The sequence below is a fragment of the Pelobates fuscus genome, chromosome 4, assembly GCF_036172605.1.
Source record: "Pelobates fuscus isolate aPelFus1 chromosome 4, aPelFus1.pri, whole genome shotgun sequence".
NCBI classification, from domain to species: Eukaryota; Metazoa; Chordata; class Amphibia; order Anura; family Pelobatidae; genus Pelobates; species Pelobates fuscus.
In genome coordinates this window covers 58,285,561-58,302,866 of record NC_086320.1, presented here as the reverse complement: position 1 = coordinate 58,302,866, position 17,306 = coordinate 58,285,561, and the positions used below count along the sequence as shown (strand labels likewise).

The window sequence follows — 17,306 nt, the reverse complement described above, 5'->3', positions numbered from 1 at the left end:
CAGGCAATTAACAGAGCAATAGATAATACATTCTAAATTAAACAGCCTGTGCTATGAGAGAAGTTTAAAAATTAGACCTCTTTTTCAGGAAGTGTGTAGGGAGGCTGTGTGTGTCACAGCCAGGGGAGGAGTGATTTAATTCCTTAATGGCAGAGAATTGATCTGCAACTTGGCAGGGGCATGATATATACACCAAAACCACTTCTAAAAATCTATAGTAGTTTGGGGCTTATCGTCCCTTTAACTAAACGTTTACAAGCATTCATGACATTGTAGTACAGGAAATTATCATATTGCCCTAACCTCTTGCCACGGTGGACTTATCAGATATGTCTGACAGTAGAATGAAAGGAAAAATTGGTTTAGTACTCGTAGAGTAATGGGCTCCAGCTAGCAACAGTAAATGCATATAGGTCTCAGTCGCTTCGAATAACCTTAACAGCAGCTCGATATGTTTGTGTTAAAGCGGCTGTCATAAATGTAGAACAAAATCCGAAGTCGTCTATCAATCTCACAGTTCCTTCACATTTCACGGGCGTGTGTATAGATTGTTTTATCCAGGATCCCAATGTCTGTCTCGTAGCTACTTGGATTGTCTTGCCCATGTTTCAGTCTTTAATTTATGTCTTTCTTTCTTTTCATCTATAGATAAAGTAATTATTAGTCGGAAAATGCTCCATCCAAAGTCCACCCTTTTTTTTTTTTTTTTTTTTTTTTTTTTAAATCTCTCCTATGTTGTTTTTGTACCTTTCATGTTGGGTGATCTCATCCATTCAGAGTGAAATGATCTGTTTCCTCTAAGGACTCCCAAGGATACCATACACAAAAAAACAATTTATTGATCAGTATGGATCAAGGTTTCTTGAATGTGGACACTGTAAAGTTGATGAAAAATAGAGCATAATTTTTTTCATTTTAAATTAGGATGTACTAAAAGAGCTGAGACATGTTTTCTCGTGTGAGGAAACACCAGACAATGCAGTGCCAGCAGCTGTGCTCCAGCAGGAAGAGCAGCAAGTGGTTCCTAAAAGTACCAGCAGGAAAAGGAAAAGACGGGATAAAGAAGGTGAAAAAGTTGTTCCTGTGAAAAAGATCATCGGTGATGGAACAAGGGATTCCGTAGAGCCCTATAAATGGACCTCAAAAGAAAGCTCCATCGTCATTAGGTATGTAAGTTTAATATGGCACAAGGTGTTCACAGAAAAATACTAAATAGAATTTTAACCCCGATTTTAATATTTTTGGATAAACTTTTAAAATGATTTAATATTTTGGAAAATGTTTTAATATGTTAATATACAGGGAGTGCAGAATTATTAGGCAAGTTGTATTTTTGAGGATTAATTTTATTATTGAACAACAACCATGTTCTCAATAAACCCAAAAAACTCATTAATATCAAAGCTGAATATTTTTGGAAGTAGTTTTTAGTTTGTTTTTAGTTATAGCTATTTTAGGGGGATATCTGTGTGTGCAGGTGACTATTACTGTGCATAATTATTAGGCAACTTAACAAAAAACAAATATATACCCATTTCAATTATTTATTTTTACCAGTGAAACCAAAATAACATCTCATCATTCACAAATATACATTTCTGACATTCAAAAACATAACAAAAACAAATCAGTGACCAATATAGCCACCTTTCTTTGCAAGGACACTCAAAAGCCTGCCATCCATGGATTCTGTCAGTGTTTTGATCTGTTCACCATCAACATTGCGTGCAGCAGCAACTACAGCCTCCCAGACACTGTTCAGAGAGGTGTACTGTTTTCCCTCCTTGTAAATCTCACATTTGATGATGGACCACAGGTTCTCAATGGGGTTCAGATCAGGTGAACAAGGAGGCCATGTCATTAGATTTTCTTCTTTTATACCCTTTCTTGCCAGCCACGCTGTGGAGTACTTGGACGCGTGTGATGGAGCATTGTCCTGCATGAAAATCATGTTTCTCTTGAAGGATGCAGACTTCTTCCTGTATCACTGCTTGAAGAAGGTGTCTTCCAGAAACTGGCAGTAGGACTGGGAGTTGAGCTTGACTCCATCCTCAACCCGAAAAGGCCCCACAAGCTCATCTTTGATGTTACCAGCCCAAACCAGTACTCCACCTCCACCTTGCTGGCGTCTGAGTCGGACTGGAGCTCTCTGCCCTTTACCAATCCAGCCACGGGCCCATCCATCTGGCCCATCAAGACTCACTCTCATTTCATCAGTCCATAAAACCTTAGAAAAATCAGTCTTGAGATATTTCTTGGCCCAGTCTTGACGTTTCAGCTTGTGTGTCTTGTTCATTGGTGGTCGTCTTTCAGCCTTTCTTACCTTGGCCATGTCTCTGAGTATTGCACACCTTGTGCTTTTGGGCACTCCAGTGATATTGCAGCTCTGAAATATGGCCAAACTGGTGGCAAGTGGCATCTTGGCAGCTGCACGCTTGACTTTTCTCAGTTCATGGGCAGTTATTTTGCGCCTTGGTTTCTCCACACGCTTCTTGCGACCCTGTTGACTATTTTGAATGAAACGCTTGATTGTTCGATGATCACGCTTTAGAAGCTTTGCAATTTTAAGAGTGCTGCATCCCTCTATTGCATCTCACTATTTTTGACTTTTCTGAGCCTGTCAAGTCCTTCTTTTGACCCATTTTGCCAAAGGAAAGGAAGTTGCCTAATAATTATGCACACCTGATATAGGGTGTTGATGTCATTAGACCACAGCCCTTCTCATTACAGAGATGCACATCACCTAATATGCTTAATTGGTAGTAGGCTTTCGAGCCTATACAGCTTGGAGTAAGACAACATGCATAAAGAGGATGATGTGGTCAAAATACTCATTTGCCTAATAATTCTGCACTCCCTGTATATTATATTTTAAAAGTTTATAAAAAAATATTGAATAATTTTAAAATCTTATCCAATATTATTACATGGAAGCCTGTTTTAAGTCCAACGTGCTATCATAGCTAATGCAGTGTGTTGTCATTAACTGATTATCCATGGCGGTCGATATGTTTTTGCCCTTTGACTCTGTGTTTGATGGCTGGGGTAGTTTACTAACCAATAGTGATGTCCCGAACGGTTCGCTGGCGAATAGTTCCTGGCGAACATAGCTTGTTCGCCACGGACGGCGAACATATGCGATGTTCGGTCCGCCCCCTATTCGTCATCATTGAGTAAACTTTGACCTTGTACCTCACAGTCAGCAGACACATTCCAGCCAATCAGCAGCAGACCCTCCCACCTCCTAGACAGCATACAAAATTAGATTAATTCTGAAGCTGCATTCTTTTTTTTTTTTTTGGACAGAAGTGTGTTATATTTGAGCATGCTAAGCTGAACGTGCGTATATCATGTCTAGTTGCACTGAGGGTGTGTATAGTAGTATAGCAGTACATTGTTGTGAAAGATGGCTGTCATGTTTAGGGTGTAGCTTGCACGTCAGAGGTGGCTCTCTAATTAGGCGGTTTTAGGCGGCCGGTTTAGGCGGCTCCGCAGTGATCAGAGCTGCAGACCATGTGTATCGCGAAAACCGGCCAATCAGAGCGTTGCCGCGGTTTACCACGGCAACGCTCTGATGGTCTCTGCGGAGCTGCAGACCAGGAGCAGTGGCCACCGGACCACTAAGGAGCCCACTGGACCACCAGGGACTAAAGGTAGGCTCTCTCACCCCCCACCACCCTCAGCCTCCCCACCACCCTCAGCCTCCCCACCACCCTCAGCCAGCCTCACCACCCTCCCCACCACCCTCAGCCTCATCACCCTCCCTACCACCCTCAGCCTCATCACCCTCCCTACCACCCTCAGCCTCATCACCCTCCCTGCCACCCTCAGCCTCATCACCCTCCCTGCCACCCTCAGCCTCATCAGCCTCATCACCCTCAGCCTCATCACCCTCCCTACCACCCTCAGCCTCATCACCCTCCCTACCACCCTCAGCCTCATCACCCTCAGCCTCACCACCCTCCCTACCACCCTCAGCCTCACCACCCTCCCTACCACCCTCAGCCTCACCACCCTCCCTACCACCCTCAGCCTCACCACCCTCCCTACCACCCTCAGCCTCGCCACCCTCCCTACCACCCTCAGCCTCGCCACCCTCCTCAGCCTCGCCACCCTCCTCAGCCTCGCCACCCTCCTCAGCCTCGCCACCCTCCTCAGCCTCGCCACCCTCCTCAGCCTCGCCACCCTCCCCACCCTCCTCAGCCTCACCACCCTCAGCACCCCACAACCCTCAGCCTCAGACCACCAGGGACTAAAGGTAGGCTCTCTCACCCCCCACCACACTCAGCCTCCCCACCACCCTCAGCCTCCCCACCACCCTCAGCACCCCTCCAACCCTCAGCCTCATCACCCTCCCTACCACCCTCAGCCTCATCACCCTCAGCCTCATCACCCTCCCTACCACCCTCAGCCTCATCACCCTCCCTACCACCCTCAGCCTCATCACCCTCCCTACCACCCTCAGCCTCATCACCCTCCCTACCACCCTCAGCCTCATCGCCCTCAGCCTCATCGCCCTCAGCCTCATCGCCCTCAGCCTCATCGCCCTCAGCCTCATCGCCCTCAGCCTCATCGCCCTCAGCCTCATCGCCCTCAGCCTCATCGCCCTCAGCCTCATCGCCCTCAGCCTCATCGCCCTCAGCCTCATCGCCCTCAGCCTCATCGCCCTCAGCCTCATCGCCCTCAGCCTCATCGCCCTCAGCCTCATCGCCCTCAGCCTCATCGCCCTCAGCCTCATCGCCCTCAGCCTCATCGCCCTCAGCCTCATCGCCCTCAGCCTCATCGCCCTCAGCCTCATCGCCCTCAGCCTCATCGCCCTCAGCCTCATCGCCCTCAGCCTCATCGCCCTCAGCCTCATCGCCCTCAGCCTCATCGCCCTCAGCCTCATCGCCCTCAGCCTCATCACCCTCAGCCTCATCACCCTCAGCCTCATCACCCTCAGCCTCACCACCCTCCCTACCACCCTCAGCCTCACCACCCTCCCTACCACCTTCAGCCTCCCTACCACCCTCAGCCTCACCACCCTCCCTACCACCTTCAGCCTCACCACCCTCACCCTCCCACCACCTTCAGCCTCACCACCCCCCACCACCCTCAGCCTCAGCACCCCCCACCACCCTCAGCCTCAGCACCCCCCACCACCCTCAGCCACAGCACCCCCCACCACCCTCAGCCACAGCACCCCCCACCACCCTCAGCCACAGCACCCCCCACCACCCTCAGCCACAGCACCCCCCACCACCCTCAGCCACAGCACCCCCCACCACCCTCAGCCACAGCACCCCCCACCACCCTCAGCCACAGCACCCCCCACCACCCTCAGCCTCAGCACCCCCCACCACCCTCAGCCTCATCGCCCTCAGCCTCATCGCCCTCAGCCTCATCGCCCTCAGCCTCATCGCCCTCAGCCTCATCGCCCTCAGCCTCATCGCCCTCAGCCTCATCGCCCTCAGCCTCATCGCCCTCAGCCTCATCGCCCTCAGCCTCATCGCCCTCAGCCTCATCGCCCTCAGCCTCATCGCCCTCAGCCTCATCGCCCTCAGCCTCATCGCCCTCAGCCTCATCGCCCTCAGCCTCATCGCCCTCAGCCTCATCGCCCTCAGCCTCATCGCCCTCAGCCTCATCGCCCTCAGCCTCATCGCCCTCAGCCTCATCGCCCTCAGCCTCATCGCCCTCAGCCTCATCGCCCTCAGCCTCATCGCCCTCAGCCTCATCGCCCTCCCTACCACCTTCACCCTCCCTACCACCTTCAGCCTCCCTACCACCCTCAGCCTCCCTACCACCCTCAGCCTCACCACCCTCCCTACCACCTTCAGCCTCCCTACCACCCTCAGCCTCACCACCCTCCCTACCACCTTCAGCCTCACCACCCTCCTCAGCCTCACCACCCTCCCTACCACCTTCAGCCTCACCACCCTCCTCAGCCTCACCACCCTCAGCACCCCACAACCCTCAGCCTCAGCACCCCACAACCCTCAGCCTCAGCACCCCTCCAACCCTCAGCCTCAGCACCCCCCCAACCCTCAGCCTCAGCACCCCCCACCACCCTCAGCCACAGCACCCCCCACCACCCTCAGCCACAGCACCCCCCACCACCCTCAGCCTCAGCACCCCCCACCACCCTCAGCACCCCCCCACCACCCTCAGCACCCCCCCACCACCCTCAGCACCCCCCCACCACCCTCAGCACCCCCCCACCACCCTCAACCACCCTCAGCACCCCCCAATACCCTCAGCCTCCCCACCCTCCCCAATACCCTCAGCCTCCCCACCCTCCCCAATACCCTCAGCCTCCCCACCCTCCCCAATACCCTCAGCCTCCCCAATACCCTCAGCCTCCCCAATACCCTCAGCCTCCCAAATACCCTCAGCCTCCCCAATACCCTCAGCCTCCCCAATACCCTCAGCCTCCCCAATACCCTCAGCCTCCCCAATACCCTCAGCCTCCCCAATACCCTCAGCCTCCCCAATACCCTCAGCCTCCCCACCCTCCCCAATACCCTCAGCCTCCCCACCCTCCCCAATACCCTCAGCCTCCCCACCCTCCCCAATACCCTCAGCCTCCCCAATACCCTCAGCCTCCCCAATACCCTCAGCCTCCCCAATACCCTCAGCCTCCCCAATACCCTCAGCCTCCCCACCCTCCCCAATACCCTCAGCCTCCCCACCCTCCCCAATACCCTCAGCCTCCCCACCCTCCCCAATACCCTCAGCCTCCCCAATACCCTCAGCCTCCCCACCCTCCCCAATACCCTCAGCCTCCCCACCCTCCCCAATACCCTCAGCCTCCCCACCCTCCCCAATACCCTCAGCCTCCCTACCCTCAGCCTCCCCACCCTCCCCAATACCCTCAGCCTCCCCACCCTCCCCACCACCCTCAGCCTCACCACCCTCAGCCTCACCCCCTCACCACCCTCAGCCTCACCCCCTCACCACCCTCAGCCTCACCCCCTCACCACCCTCAGCCTCACCCCCTCACCACCCTCAGCCTCACCCCCTCACCACCCTCAGCCTTACCCCCTCACCACCCTCAGCCTCACCCCCTCACCACCCTCAGCCTCACCCCCTCACCACCCTCAGCCTCACCCCCTCACCACCCTCAGCCTCACCCCCTCACCACCCTCAGCCTCACCCCCTCACCACCCTCAGCCTCACCCCCTCACCACCCTCAGCCTCACCCCCTCACCACCCTCAGCCTCACCACCCTCAGCATAACCACCCTCACCATCCTCGCCCCCCTCAGCCTCATCCCCTCGCCCCCCCTCAGCCTCATCCCCTCACCCCCCTCAGCCTCATCCCCTCACCCCCCTCAGCCTCATCCCCTCACCCCCCTCAGCCTCATCCCCTCACCCCCCTCAGCCTCATCCCCTCACCCCCCTCAGCCTCATCCCCTCACCCCCCTCAGCCTCATCCCCTCACCCCCCTCAGCTTCATCCCCTCACCCTCCTCAGCTTCATCCCCTCACCCTCCTCAGCTTCATCCCCTCACCCCCCTCAACCTCATCCCCCACCCCCCCTCAGCCTCACCCCCCACCCCCCCCTCAGCCTCACCCCCCCCTCAGCCTCACCCCCCACCCCCCCCTCAGCCTCACCCCCCACCCCCCCCTCAGCCTCACCCCCTCAGCCTCACCGCCTCACCCCCCTCAGCCTCACCACCCTCCCCAATACCCTCAGCCTCACCACCCTCAGCATCACCCTCCCTCACCACCCTCAGCATAACCACCCTCACCATCCTCGCCACCCTCAGCATCACCCAACCACCCGCAGCATCACCCCCCTCGCCCCCCTCAGCCTCATCCCCTCGCCCCCCTCAGCCTCATCCCCTCGCCCCCCTCAGCCTCATCCCCTCGCCCCCCTCAGCCTCATCCCCTCGCCCCCCTCAGCCTCATCCCCTCGCCCCCCTCAGCCTCATCCCCTCGCCCCCCTCAGCCTCATCCCCTCGCCCCCCTCAGCCTCATCCCCTCGCCCCCCTCAGCCTCATCCCCTCGCCCCCCTCGCCCCCCTCAGCCTCATCCCCTCGCCCCCCTCAGCCTCATCCCCTCGCCCCCCTCAGCCTCATCCCCTCGCCCCCCTCAGCCTCATCCCCTCGCCCCCCTCAGCCTCATCCCCTCGCCCCCCTCAGCCTCATCCCCTCGCCCCCCTCAGCCTCATCCCCTCGCCCCCCTCAGCCTCATCCCCTCGCCCCCCTCAGCCTCATCCCCTCGCCCCCCTCAGCCTCATCCCCTCGCCCCCCTCAGCCTCATCCCCTCGCCCCCCTCAGCCTCATCCCCTCGCCCCCCTCAGCCTCATCCCCTCGCCCCCCTCAGCCTCATCCCCTCGCCCCCCTCAGCCTCATCCCCTCGCCCCCCTCAGCCTCATCCCCTCGCCCCCCTCAGCCTCATCCCCTCGCCCCCCTCAGCCTCATCCCCTCGCCCCCCTCAGCCTCATCCCCTCGCCCCCCTCAGCCTCATCCCCTCGCCCCCCTCAGCCTCATCCCCTCGCCCCCCTCAGCCTCATCCCCTCGCCCCCCTCAGCCTCATCCCCTCGCCCCCCTCAGCCTCATCCCCTCGCCCCCCTCAGCCTCATCCCCTCGCCCCCCTCAGCCTCATCCCCTCGCCCCCCTCAGCCTCATCCCCTCGCCCCCCTCAGCCTCATCCCCTCGCCCCCCTCAGCCTCATCCCCTCGCCCCCCTCAGCCTCATCCCCTCGCCCCCCTCAGCCTCATCCCCTCGCCCCCCTCAGCCTCATCCCCTCGCCCCCCTCAGCCTCATCCCCTCGCCCCCCTCAGCCTCATCCCCTCGCCCCCCTCAGCCTCATCCCCTCGCCCCCCTCAGCCTCATCCCCTCGCCCCCCTCAGCCTCATCCCCTCGCCCCCCTCAGCCTCATCCCCTCGCCCCCCTCAGCCTCATCCCCTCGCCCCCCTCAGCCTCATCCCCTCGCCCCCCTCAGCCTCATCCCCTCGCCCCCCTCAGCCTCATCCCCTCGCCCCCCTCAGCCTCATCCCCTCGCCCCCCTCAGCCTCATCCCCTCGCCCCCCTCAGCCTCATCCCCTCGCCCCCCTCAGCCTCATCCCCTCGCCCCCCTCAGCCTCATCCCCTCGCCCCCCTCAGCCTCATCCCCTCGCCCCCCTCAGCCTCATCCCCTCGCCCCCCTCAGCCTCATCCCCTCGCCCCCCTCAGCCTCATCCCCTCGCCCCCCTCAGCCTCATCCCCTCGCCCCCCTCAGCCTCATCCCCTCGCCCCCCTCAGCCTCATCCCCTCGCCCCCCTCAGCCTCATCCCCTCGCCCCCCTCAGCCTCATCCCCTCGCCCCCCTCAGCCTCATCCCCTCGCCCCCCTCAGCCTCATCCCCTCGCCCCCCTCAGCCTCATCCCCTCGCCCCCCTCAGCCTCATCCCCTCGCCCCCCTCAGCCTCATCCCCTCGCCCCCCTCAGCCTCATCCCCTCGCCCCCCTCAGCCTCATCCCCTCGCCCCCCTCAGCCTCATCCCCTCGCCCCCCTCAGCCTCATCCCCTCGCCCCCCTCAGCCTCATCCCCTCGCCCCCCTCAGCCTCATCCCCTCGCCCCCCTCAGCCTCATCCCCTCGCCCCCCTCAGCCTCATCCCCTCGCCCCCCTCAGCCTCATCCCCTCGCCCCCCTCAGCCTCATCCCCTCGCCCCCCTCAGCCTCATCCCCTCGCCCCCCTCAGCCTCATCCCCTCGCCCCCCTCAGCCTCATCCCCTCGCCCCCCTCAGCCTCATCCCCTCGCCCCCCTCAGCCTCATCCCCTCGCCCCCCTCAGCCTCATCCCCTCGCCCCCCTCAGCCTCATCCCCTCGCCCCCCTCAGCCTCATCCCCTCGCCCCCCTCAGCCTCATCCCCTCGCCCCCCTCAGCCTCATCCCCTCGCCCCCCTCAGCCTCATCCCCTCGCCCCCCTCAGCCTCATCCCCTCGCCCCCCTCAGCCTCATCCCCTCGCCCCCCTCAGCCTCATCCCCTCGCCCCCCTCAGCCTCATCCCCTCGCCCCCCTCAGCCTCATCCCCTCGCCCCCCTCAGCCTCATCCCCTCGCCCCCCTCAGCCTCATCCCCTCGCCCCCCTCAGCCTCATCCCCTCGCCCCCCTCAGCCTCATCCCCTCGCCCCCCTCAGCCTCATCCCCTCGCCCCCCTCAGCCTCATCCCCTCGCCCCCCTCAGCCTCATCCCCTCGCCCCCCTCAGCCTCATCCCCTCGCCCCCCTCAGCCTCATCCCCTCGCCCCCCTCAGCCTCATCCCCTCGCCCCCCTCAGCCTCATCCCCTCGCCCCCCTCAGCCTCATCCCCTCGCCCCCCTCAGCCTCATCCCCTCGCCCCCCTCAGCCTCATCCCCTCGCCCCCCTCAGCCTCACCCCCTCGCCCCCCTCAGCCTCACCCCCTCGCCCCCCTCAGCCTCATCCCCTCGCCCCCCTCAGCCTCACCCCCCACCCCCCCCTCAGCCTCACCCCCCCTCAGCCTCACCCCCCACCCCCCCCTCAGCCTCACCCCCTCAGCCTCACCGCCTCACCCCCCTCAGCCTCACCACCCTCCCCAATACCCTCAGCCTCACCACCCTCCCCAATACCCTCAGCCTCACCACCCTCAGCATCACCCTCCCTCACCACCCTCAGCATAACCACCCTCACCATCCTCGCCACCCTCAGCATCACCCAACCACCCGCAGCATCACCCCCCTCGCCCCCCTCAGCCTCGTCCCCTCGCCCCCCTCAGCCTCGTCCCCTCGCCCCCCTCAGCCTCGTCCCCTCGCCCCCCTCAGCCTCATCCCCTCGCCCCCCTCAGCCTCATCCCCTCGCCCCCCTCAGCCTCATCCCCTCGCCCCCCTCAGCCTCATCCCCTCGCCCCCCTCAGCCTCATCCCCTCGCCCCCCTCAGCCTCATCCCCTCGCCCCCCTCAGCCTCATCCCCTCGCCCCCCTCAGCCTCATCCCCTCGCCCCCCTCAGCCTCATCCCCTCGCCCCCCTCAGCCTCATCCCCTCGCCCCCCTCAGCCTCATCCCCTCGCCCCCCTCAGCCTCATCCCCTCGCCCCCCTCAGCCTCATCCCCTCGCCCCCCTCAGCCTCACCCCCCACCCCCCCTCAGCCTCACCCCCCACCCCCCCTCAGCCTCACCCCCCACCCCCCCCTCAGCCTCACCCCCCCTCAGCCTCACCCCCCACCCCCCCCTCAGCCTCACCCCCCACCCCCCCTCAGCCTCACCCCCCACCCCCCCCTCAGCCTCACCCCCTCAGCCTCACCGCCTCACCCCCCTCAGCCTCACCCCCTCACCCCCCTCAGCCTCACCACCCTCCCCAATACCCTCAGCCTCACCACCCTCGGCATCACCCTCCCTCACCACCCTCAGCATAACCACCCTCACCATCCTCGCCACCCTCAGCATCACCCAACCACCCGCAGCATCACCCCCCTCGCCCCCCTCAGCCTCGTCCCCTCGCCCCCCTCAGCCTCGTCCCCTCGCCCCCCTCAGCCTCGTCCCCTCGCCCCCCTCAGCCTCGTCCCCTCGCCCCCCTCAGCCTCGTCCCCTCGCCCCCCTCAGCCTCGTCCCCTCGCCCCCCTCAGCCTCGTCCCCTCGCCCCCCTCAGCCTCGTCCCCTCGCCCCCCTCAGCCTCGTCCCCTCGCCCCCCTCAGCCTCGTCCCCTCGCCCCCCTCAGCCTCCTCCCCTCGCCCCCCTCAGCCTCCTCCCCTCGCCCCCCTCAGCCTCATCCCCTCGCCCCCCTCAGCCTCATCCCCTCGCCCCCCTCAGCCTCATCCCCTCGCCCCCCTCAGCCTCATCCCCTCGCCCCCCTCAACCTCATCCCCCACCCCCCCTCAGCCTCACCCCCCACCCCCCCCTCAGCCTCACCCCCCCCTCAGCCTCACCCCCCACCCCCCCCTCAGCCTCACCCCCCACCCCCCCCTCAGCCTCACCCCCTCAGCCTCACCGCCTCACCCCCCTCAGCCTCACCCCCTCACCCCCCTCAGCCTCACCACCCTCCCCAATACCCTCAGCCTCACCACCCTCAGCATCACCCTCCCTCACCACCCTCAGCATAACCACCCTCACCATCCTCGCCACCCTCAGCATCACCCAACCACCCGCAGCATCACCCCCCTCGCCCCCCTCAGCCTCGTCCCCTCGCCCCCCTCAGCCTCGTCCCCTCGCCCCCCTCAGCCTCGTCCCCTCGCCCCCCTCAGCCTCGTCCCCTCGCCCCCCTCAGCCTCGTCCCCTCGCCCCCCTCAGCCTCGTCCCCTCGCCCCCCTCAGCCTCATCCCCTCGCCCCCCTCAGCCTCGTCCCCTCGCCCCCCTCAGCCTCGTCCCCTCGCCCCCCTCAGCCTCGTCCCCTCGCCCCCCTCAGCCTCGTCCCCTCGCCCCCCTCAGCCTCGTCCCCTCGCCCCCCTCAGCCTCATCCCCTCGCCCCCCTCAGCCTCATCCCCTCGCCCCCCTCAGCCTCATCCCCTCGCCCCCCTCAGCCTCATCCCCTCGCCCCCCTCAGCCTCATCCCCTCGCCCCCCTCAGCCTCATCCCCTCGCCCCCCTCAGCCTCATCCCCTCGCCCCCCTCAGCCTCATCCCCTCGCCCCCCTCAGCCTCATCCCCTCGCCCCCCTCAGCCTCATCCCCTCGCCCCCCTCAGCCTCATCCCCTCAGCCTCATCCCCTCGCCCCCCTCAGCCTCATCCCCTCGCCCCACTCAGCCTCATCCCCTCGCCCCCCTCAGCCTCATCCCCTCAGCCTCATCCCCTCGCCCCCCTCAGCCTCATCCCCTCGCCCCCCTCAGCCTCATCCCCTCGCCCCCCTCAGCCTCATCCCCTCGCCCCCCTCAGCCTCATCCCCTCACCCCCCTCAGCCTCATCCCCTCGCCCCCCTCAGCCTCATCCCCTCGCCCCCCTCAGCCTCATCCCCTCGCCCCCCTCAGCCTCATCCCCTCAGCCTCATCCCCTCAGCCTCATCCCCTCGCCCCCCTCAGCCTCATCCCCTCGCCCCCCTCAGCCTCATCCCCTCGCCCCCCTCAGCCTCATCCCCTCGCCCCCCTCAGCCTCATCCCCTCGCCCCCCTCAGCCTCATCCCCTCAGCCTCATCCCCTCGCCCCCCTCAGCCTCATCCCCTCGCCCCCCTCAGCCTCATCCCCTCGCCCCCCTCAGCCTCATCCCCTCGCCCCCCTCAGCCTCATCCCCTCGCCCCCCTCAGCCTCATCCCCTCGCCCCCCTCAGCCTCATCCCCTCGCCCCCCTCAGCCTCATCCCCTCGCCCCCCTCAGCCTCATCCCCTCGCCCCCCTCAGCCTCATCCCCTCGCCCCCCTCAGCCTCATCCCCTCGCCCCCCTCAGCCTCATCCCCTCGCCCCCCTCAGCCTCATCCCCTCGCCCCCCTCAGCCTCATCCCCTCGCCCCCCTCAGCCTCATCCCCTCGCCCCCCTCAGCCTCATCCCCTCGCCCCCCTCAGCCTCATCCCCTCGCCCCCCTCAGCCTCATCCCCTCGCCCCCCTCAGCCTCATCCCCTCGCCCCCCTCAGCCTCATCCCCTCGCCCCCCTCAGCCTCATCCCCTCGCCCCCCTCAGCCTCATCCCCTCGCCCCCCTCAGCCTCATCCCCTCGCCCCCCTCAGCCTCATCCCCTCAGCCTCATCCCCTCGCCCCCCTCAGCCTCATCCCCTCGCCCCCCTCAGCCTCATCCCCTCGCCCCCCTCAGCCTCATCCCCTCGCCCCCCTCAGCCTCATCCCCTCGCCCCCCTCAGCCTCATCCCCTCGCCCCCCTCAGCCTCATCCCCTCGCCCCCCTCAGCCTCATCCCCTCGCCCCCCTCAGCCTCATCCCCTCGCCCCCCTCAGCCTCATCCCCTCGCCCCCCTCAGCCTCATCCCCTCGCCCCCCTCAGCCTCATCCCCTCAGCCTCATCCCCTCAGCCTCATCCCCTCAGCCTCATCCCCTCAGCCTCATCCCCTCAGCCTCATCCCCTCAGCCTCATCCCCTCAGCCTCATCCCCTCAGCCTCATCCCCTCAGCCTCATCCCCTCAGCCTCATCCCCTCAGCCTCATCCCCTCAGCCTCATCCCCTCGCCCCCCTCAGCCTCATCCCCTCGCCCCCCTCAGCCTCATCCCCTCGCCCCCCTCAGCCTCATCCCCTCGCCCCCCTCAGCCTCATCCCCTCGCCCCCCTCAGCCTCATCCCCTCGCCCCCCTCAGCCTCATCCCCTCAGCCTCATCCCCTCGCCCCCCTCAGCCTCATCCCCTCGCCCCCCTCAGCCTCATCCCCTCAGCCTCATCCCCTCAGCCTCATCCCCTCAGCCTCATCCCCTCGCCCCCCTCAGCCTCATCCCCTCGCCCCCCTCAGCCTCATCCCCTCAGCCTCATCCCCTCGCCCCCCTCAGCCTCATCCCCTCGCCCCCCTCAGCCTCATCCCCTCGCCCCCCTCAGCCTCATCCCCTCAGCCTCATCCCCTCGCCCCCCTCAGCCTCACCCCCTCGCCCCCCTCGCCCCCCTCAGCCTCATCCCCTCGCCCCCCTCAGCCTCATCCCCTCAGCCTCATCCCCTCGCCCCCCTCAGCCTCACCCCCTCGCCCCCCTCGCCCCCCTCAGCCTCATCCCCTCGCCCCCCTCAGCCTCATCCCCTCAGCCTCATCCCCTCGCCCCCCTCAGCCTCATCCCCTCGCCCCCCTCAGCCTCATCCCCTCGCCCCCCTCAGCCTCATCCCCTTGCCCCCCTCAGCCTCATCCCCTCGCCCCCCTCAGCCTCATCCCCTCGCCCCCCTCAGCCTCATCCCCTCGCCCCCCTCAGCCTCATCCCCTCGCCCCCCTCAGCCTCATCCCCTCGCCCCCCTCAGCCTCACCCCCCTCAGCCTCACCCCCCTCAGCCTCACCCCCCTCAGCCTCACCCCCCTCAGCCTCACCCCCCTCAGCCTCACCCCCCTCAGCCTCACCCCCCTCAGCCTCACCCCCCTCAGCCTCACCCCCCTCAGCCTCACCCCCCTCAGCCTCACCCCCCTCAGCCTCACCACCCCCACCCCCCTCAGCCTCACCACCCTCCCCAATACCCTCAGCCTCACCACCCTCCCCAATACCCTCAGCCTCACCACCCTCCCCAATACCCTCAGCCTCACCACCCTCCCCAATACCCTCAGCCTCACCACCCTCCCCAATACCCTCAGCCTCACCACCCTCCCCAATACCCTCAGCCTCACCACCCTCCCCAATACCCTCAGCCTCAGCATCACCATTCTCACCACCATCCTCTCCATCAACTATGTAATTTTCCATGGGAGTTTTGCCATGGATCCCCCTCCGGCATGCCACAGTCCAGGTGTTAGTTTCCTTGAAACAACTTTTACATCACTATTGTGGCCAGAAAGAGTCCCTGTGGGTTTAACATTTGCCTGCCTATTGAAGTCTATGGCGGTTCGCCCGTTTGCGAACATTTGCGGAAGTTCACGTTCGCCGTTCGCAAACGGAAAATTTTATGTTCGCGACATCAATACTAACCAATATAAAAACATATATCGCATGTAATATGCTGCCATTAAGTTCAGCCAAAGCTGCGATGTCTGTACACATATCTACCTCCTCTCTTAAATGTTACAGCCCACTTGTAAATGGTTTCCTATTTATTTTCTTGCTCTTACCATTTCTAACGAATGCATGTGTTTATGATACTGAAGTGTTGGAGAGTCTCCTCCCCAGCTGTAAAATAAAGGGTTAACCCTTACTTGTACAGGGAGTGCAGAATTATTAGGCAAATGAGTATTTTGACCACATCATCCTCTTTATGCATGTTGTCTTACTCCAAGCTGTATAGGCTCGAAAGCCTACTACCAATTAAGCATATTAGGTGATGTGCATCTCTGTAATGAGAAGGGCTGTGGTCTAATGACATCAACACCCTATATCAGGTGTGCATAATTATTAGGCAACTTCCTTTCCTTTGGCAAAATGGGTCAAAAGAAGGACTTGACAGGCTCAGAAAAGTCAAAAATAGTGAGATATCTTGCAGAGGGATGCAGCACTCTTAAAATTGCAAAGCTTCTGAAGCGTGATCATCGAACAATCAAGCGTTTCATTCAAAAGAGTCAACAGGGTCGCAAGAAGCGTGTGGAGAAACCAAGGCGCAAAATAACTGCCCATGAACTGAGAAAAGTCAAGCGTGCAGCTGCCAAGATGCCACTTGCCACCAGTTTGGCCATATTTCAGAGCTGCAACATCACTGGAGTGCCCAAAAGCACAAGGTGTGCAATACTCCGAGACATGGCCAAGGTAAGAAAGGCTGAAAGACGACCACCACTGAACAAGACATACAAGCTGAAACGTCAAGACTGGGCCAAGAAATATCTCAAGACTGATTTTTCTAAGGTTTTATGGACTGATGTAATGAGAGTGAGTCTTGATGGGCCAGATGGATGGATTGGTAAAGGGCAGAGAGCTCCAGTCCGACTCAGACGCCAGCAAGGTGGAGGTGGAGTACTGGTTTGGGCTGGTAACATCAAAGATGAGCTTGTGGGGCCTTTTCGGGTTGAGGATGGAGTCAAGCTCAACTCCCAGTCCTACTGCCAGTTTCTGGAAGACACCTTCAAGCAGTGATACAGGAAGAAGTCTGCATCCTTCAAGAGAAACATGATTTTCATGCAGGACAATGCTCCATCACACGCGTCCAAGTACTCCACAGCGTGGCTGGCAAGAAAGGGTATAAAAGAAGAAAATCTAATGACATGGCCTCCTTGTTCACCTGATCTGAACCCCATTGAGAACCTGTGGTCCATCATCAAATGTGAGATTTACAAGGAGGGAAAACAGTACACCTCTCTGAACAGTGTCTGGGAGGCTGTAGTTGCTGCTGCATGCAATGTTGATGGTGAACAGATCAAAACACTGACAGAATCCATGGATGGCAGGCTTTTGAGTGTCCTTGCAAAGAAAGGTGGCTATATTGGTCACTGATTTGTTTTTGTTATGTTTTTGAATGTCAGAAATGTATATTTGTGAATGTTGAGATGTTATATTGGTTTCACTGGTAAAAATAAATAATTGAAATGGGTATATATTTGTTTTTTGTTAAGTTGCCTAATAATTATGCACAGTAATAGTCACCTGCACACACAGATATCCCCCTAAAATAGCTATAACTAAAAACAAACTAAAAACTACTTCCAAAAATATTCAGCTTTGATATTAATGAGTTTTGTGGGTTCATTGAGCACATGGTTGTTGTTCAATAATAAAATTAATCCTCAAAAATACAACTTGCCTAATAATTCTGCACTCCCTGTATAGTCTAGTGGTGGGGCGGTTCATTACCTTGGTTTATAGCTCAAGCGAGTCTGAGGACAACATTTCACGATGAGACTGAATAGCCAAAGAGTTTATTGAAGGAGCTA

The 17,306-nt window shown here is 61.0% G+C and overlaps 1 protein-coding gene across 1 annotated transcript in view; it reads left to right on the top strand.

The window, feature by feature from the left end:
• Nucleotides 1–17,306, top strand: part of POP1 (POP1 homolog, ribonuclease P/MRP subunit) — a 39,175-nt gene that overhangs the window by 13,760 nt on the left and 8,109 nt on the right. The window contains exon 8 of the mRNA XM_063451214.1: nucleotides 925–1,166. Coding sequence (XP_063307284.1) covers nucleotides 925–1,166 — 242 coding nt within the window. The remainder of the gene's footprint in view (nucleotides 1–924; nucleotides 1,167–17,306) is intronic.